At 33.8% G+C, this 5,070-nt stretch overlaps 1 protein-coding gene across 1 annotated transcript; it reads right to left on the bottom strand.

Annotated features, from left to right (window-relative positions):
* Positions 1 to 315: 315 nt before the first annotated feature.
* LOC149533786 (xyloglucan endotransglucosylase protein 7-like) lies at positions 316 to 3,455 on the bottom strand. The gene is made up of 4 exons (XM_089805910.1): positions 3,290 to 3,455; positions 1,343 to 1,443; positions 1,063 to 1,256; positions 316 to 733 (listed from the first exon to the last, which is right to left on the bottom strand). The coding sequence occupies exons 1-4, from the start codon at positions 3,453 to 3,455 to the stop codon at positions 316 to 318; spliced, it is 879 nt and encodes a 292-aa protein (XP_089662036.1).
* Positions 3,456 to 5,070: the final 1,615 nt, after the last annotated feature.

Genomic DNA, 5,070 nt, shown 5'->3' with positions numbered 1-5,070 from the left:
TTAAATACTTAACAAATGACTCCAAAATGACAACAGAATTATTGAAGCTACACTGAAATATCCCTCCACAAAGAATTGAAGATGGAACAAAATTCCAGATGACAAAGCTGTTGATATCTTACAGATAGAAGTAGCATTAACCGATAAGGCTTCTTATAAAGCCTATGGACATCCTTCATAATGTTGTTCAAATTCTAATTGACTATATATTTCCTTTTGGATTCGCTCGTAAATATTACATACAGACTGACATAAGTAAACATCGAAAACACAATTGAAACACTTATTTCGAATGGAATGGATGAGTTGGGGTATTCATGAGATTTGGAAGGCACATTCAGGAAAGGATTGACCACTTTCTAATAAGAATTTCTTATCTTTGCAATAATCGTATATGAGATGCTTATCACGAACCGACTTCAACTCTTGTTTTTGTTGGGCACTCAAGCCATGAAAAGATTCTCCATTCCACCAGTAGTCAGGATTAGTTGTTGAAGAACACTCAATATTAGCTGCTTCACCAGTGCTGTTTGTGCAGGCTGCTGCCTTCAAATTTGATAAGAAGACCACAAATGGTGCATGTGACCAGTCAATCTTCTCAAGCCCTCCTTTTGTTGCCCATGTTTCTCCATTCCACAAGCTCGACAACGCTTTCATGGCCTTCTTTGCATATGGCACCCCCTCTCCTTCATGGTTCCCATACACTCTCACAGCCCTTCCATCTACCATAAACCTGATACCATAATACTAATTGTACATTAGCAATACCTTTTAGCTGTTATGATTGAAATAATGTATTTTGAGTTTTACTTTGTTTAAGTGGTTCAAGTACCTTATAGATTCTATATAACAATACACTTTAAATATTAATTTGTTTAAATGGTTCATCTGTACTTATACTTAAAAATAGACTTTAGAGAAAGCAATAATGTAATTTTAAATGAACTACCCTAGAATTAAAAGTATGCTCTTGAACTATAATTGAATTTAAAGAAGCAATGAACCTAATCTTTTAGACAATTGATCTAATATAAAGAGAGGAAAATGTTTAGAGATGAGTACAGGATTTGCCAGCGGTTCCAAAGGATGGTGTAGTTGTGAAAGTCAGCAGTGGGGTCGAACCATAATGAAAATTGCTGCTCCCTATTTCCCAGACCTTTAATGAAGATGTTGGTGTGCAAAATGTATGGGTTCTCCGAGCTTTTTCCAATGAATTCCATATCAATCTCATCATGATTCTCATCTAGAGAGTGAAGCTGCATCCTTACACAGTGAAATTTATGCATTGCTATAATCAAATTTACTCATGAACATGTAATGAAACAAATCACCTGCTACTCACATAGAATGAGGTGATTGTGCCTACAGAATAACCTTGAACAAGCTTCATAAACATAGTGAAGCTCCCGTACAGGAAAGATTGCTTTGTTCGGATTAATGATCCTGAAACAGGAAAAAAGAACCAAAAATATAAATAGGAGTTCAATATCCGAGGGTATTTTGTTTGCAGTATATCACATTCCAATTTTATGGGAAATCAGTTAGGTAGAAAGTTTCACATCATTTTACTTGATTCAGATGTTTATTATCATATTTATATTCATTTTTTATTGGTTTACTTAATTCAGATGTTTATTATCATACTTAATGATTTATATTATTTTTAATTTGTATTCTAAATTTATAATACATTTTGGAATTTTATTAATAAAAATTTTATCTAAAAATTCTAACACAATCAAATTTAAATGCAATAATGAGTGGTATAGATGATGAGAAATTGATAACTATCTTATAAATCATGAGGCAAGCTCTCAAACCTTGATGCCAAAATTCCACCACAATTAATCTAAAAACAATAGTGAACATTATTACTGTATCTCACATTAGTGCACCTTTACCAAACAGATTTGGCACTTCTAGTGGAGTGTGTGGGGATACACGTGTTGGCATGTTTCCTCTTTGTCTGAATTTTGGGACTGTTTGGGCCATTCCCATTCCAAGACTTCTTTTCTTCAGGTTGCTCGGACTATCAGCTCTTCCCTTATTTTATGGCATGTTTGGTTTGAGAGGAATAGGAGGATCTTTCATGATTTGTAGTTTAAGATCAGGCACCTATGGGGGAAAATTATTAATTCTCCTCGGAAACACTCCTAACTAAATGTGACATTGGTGGGGGTTTGGATCCTAGAGATGCTGGTATTTACTCTTGCCTCTCCTTTCCTCTTTAGAGCTACACTCCCCTTGGTCCCCCACACTCGCTTTGGGAATAGAGCTAAGCAACACTCTAAGCGTGTTAATCGTGAGGGACATTGGTCTCCTCTTGAGGTGGGCATTCTTAAAATCAACACTAATGGTTCTAGTTCGGCTGGTATTGGGGGAGTTGGGCATGATAGTTCTGGTAATATTTAGTTTCTATTTTCTATATACAAGGGTTACCATACTAATAACCTCATGGAAGCCTTGGCTATCTTGGTTGTGGTGGAACAGTGTTGTCAACATGACTAGAAAAGAGTCATTTGTGAGTCTAACTTGCAAGTGGTTATGAATTTATTAAATAAAAGGAACCTTGTGCATGTGGATTGGCATTTGGCTTTGGTTATTCAGCAGATCATTCAGTTATGCAATTCTTTGGATTCTGTCTTTTATGCATATTTCTTGGGAGTGGAATAGTGTGGCTTATTGTCTCTGACCAAGGGCCAGCTTAGAATATTATTGATCATAGGATGCTTCCCCTTAATTTATCTCAGATGCTGGTTCAACTTGTGGAATAGGATAAAGCTTTGTAGTTCCCTTTGTTTCTTGTGTTGTTCTACTCTCTTTGATATTCAATAATAATTTTACCCCTCTTTTAATTTAATTACTGTAACCACAAAGACACTCAATAACTTTAAGATCTGTTGACAAGAACGTTTCTATCATTCTACATATTCTATGCTCATCATGTTCATTACTATTTTGAGATTCGATTCTATTGCAATATCCACATCAAGATAACAGAATAGCGGAGAATGGAAGAGAAGAAGAACTATATAGAAAGAAATTCCCTTCTTATAGATCTACATAATTCTGTTAATAGATCTTAACTATGATTCAAAATATTTATAAAACTCTTCTAACACAATCAAATTTAATATTAATAATGAACAATATTATCAATAAAAGAATCATCGTCCTTATAATGCGTTTAATATCAAGATTCATGGGCAGATAATCCAAACACATTGTAGAAAACATAAGACTATAGCTGCAAAGAAATTATTGTTAAGGATTAAAATAACCATGCCACCCTCCTTAGTGAGAGAAAGCTGGAGCTCGTCGCCATTGTTCAAAATCTTAACATGCTTAGCGCCCCATGCAATATCTATCTCATTATTAAAGTTGGCGTGAACTATTGAAGGTGCAAATGAGAGCAGGATAAATAGAATGCAATGGAGAAGATTGGAGGCAGCCATAACCCAGCAGAATTAGATGAAAACTCTTTCCCCTTTCTCTTCTTTTTCACATAATTAGACTAGATGAAAATGATAAAAGAAAGATTATGAAAAGAAAAGCCTAATGCGAAAGTGCCAATAGCCAGCTGTCCCGTCGGTTGGTATGGAAATTCAGCCAAGATGGATTACAAGTTGAGACGCATCTCTAATTATTAGTTAAGAGTAGATACTTTTCCAAACCCCATTTTGAGCTTCAGAACCTTTTTTGTGGGTTGAATTGAAGAGGCGTGGAGAAGGATACAACAAACTCTCTACAGTATAATTTATATAGATGGATAAAACTTGTTGCATATAACAGTTATTCTGTTATAAATCTTGTATGATCGGGGACTTTCTATATAATGATGCAGCTTGAATCATACACTCTTGTTCTATTTGGTGTTTGGATTGTAAGAAAACATCTCGAAACTAGCACAGTTTTCATTTCAGTTTTTAAATTTTTTTAATTAGTTCAATATGTGAGGCGTGGGATTATTTAACAATAAGAACTATGCATGTAGTAGTGGTGTCGTGGAATTTTTTCATTTTGAGAGAATGTTGAACAATAATTAAATGTTGATAAGTAGTGTAATTTTGTGTAAAAGATGACTTGATTCATTATCTACATTTAGTTTTATTTTGGACATACTTTATGATTATATAATATATCATACGTGTTCATCATATATGTTTGTACTATTTTAAAAATAAAAGCACTTTCATTGCAAAACCTTTTAGCCGTCCTTTTTGTGAACTCTAGCTCCATGATTGCACTTATGGTCTGATTGTAGTTCTTGAGATTTTTTCCTATTTCTGGTTGTTACCTTTCTTTCCCCAAGATCTCATGAGCATCGTGAGGATGAAATTCCTTGGAGCAAGGGCCAAGGTCATCCCTTACTTTACTTTTTGGATTTTGAAGTATTTCCTGCCTTTCTAAGTCAGCCCTTCTTGGTTTTTGTTCTGAAATTAGTATAAAAGAAGGCCTTCTTATTGGAAAGTGAGCATTGAGTGAATTTCCTAATGTTGTCATTAAAGGAAACATATCTGATTTTCATGGTCTAATAAATTAACAATCAAATTTCTTAAGGTTTGTATATGAAAAATGATTAAGTCTAGATGAAGAGAACAAGATATAGTCGGAAAGTTTTGGCCAACAACAATAATAGGATTATCAGACGTGGTTATAACTTTGGGGAAATGGTATGCATAGTGTATATGAGCTTTTGGTATGATTTCTAGTATTGATAAGGTGAAAAACACATGTTTTGGTGATGTGAAGTAGAACTTGCCTAGTATACTAGAGTTACAAGATAGTTTGTGTAATTGAGCAATTTTGCCTAGCTAATTGAATTATTTTGAGAATTCAATTACTAAGAAATTGAAGAGATGACATCTAAGGACTTAACTCTTGGAAACCATGGTTAAATTTGGTATAATGGTACTTGAGTGGACATATTTAGTAAAATTTTATGTAAGATGACATAATTAGTTATTCTTAAGGGTATAAAAAAGAGTTATTCAATTTGTCAGCATATGATATGTGAACTATGTTGTATATGATGCTATGTATGATCTTTTATGGAAAATAAAAGAAGAT

The sequence above is a fragment of the Cupressus sempervirens genome, chromosome 10 (genome assembly GCF_028749045.1).
Source record: "Cupressus sempervirens isolate cs-2001-9-10 chromosome 10, ASM2874904v1, whole genome shotgun sequence".
In the NCBI taxonomy this organism is placed as follows: Eukaryota; Viridiplantae; Streptophyta; class Pinopsida; order Cupressales; family Cupressaceae; genus Cupressus; species Cupressus sempervirens.
Note: the sequence above shows the minus strand (reverse complement) of the source record. Positions and strands in the feature narration are given on the sequence as shown.

What these genes read in the sequence shown, in the direction of transcription:
- LOC149533786 (XM_089805910.1), bottom strand. Translation starts at nt 3,455, where the DNA reads ATGGCTGCCTCCAATCTTCTCCATTGCATTCTATTTATCCTGCTCTCA. An exon ending in GCTTTCTCTCACTAAGGAGG is followed by an intron (nt 1,444 to 3,289) that starts GTGGCATGGTTA and finishes TTCCTGTTTCAG; the next exon opens with GATCATTAATCCGAACAAAG. An exon ending in TGGAACCGCTGGCAAATCCT is followed by an intron (nt 734 to 1,062) that starts GTACTCATCTCT and finishes TTATGGTATCAG; the next exon opens with GTTTATGGTAGATGGAAGGG.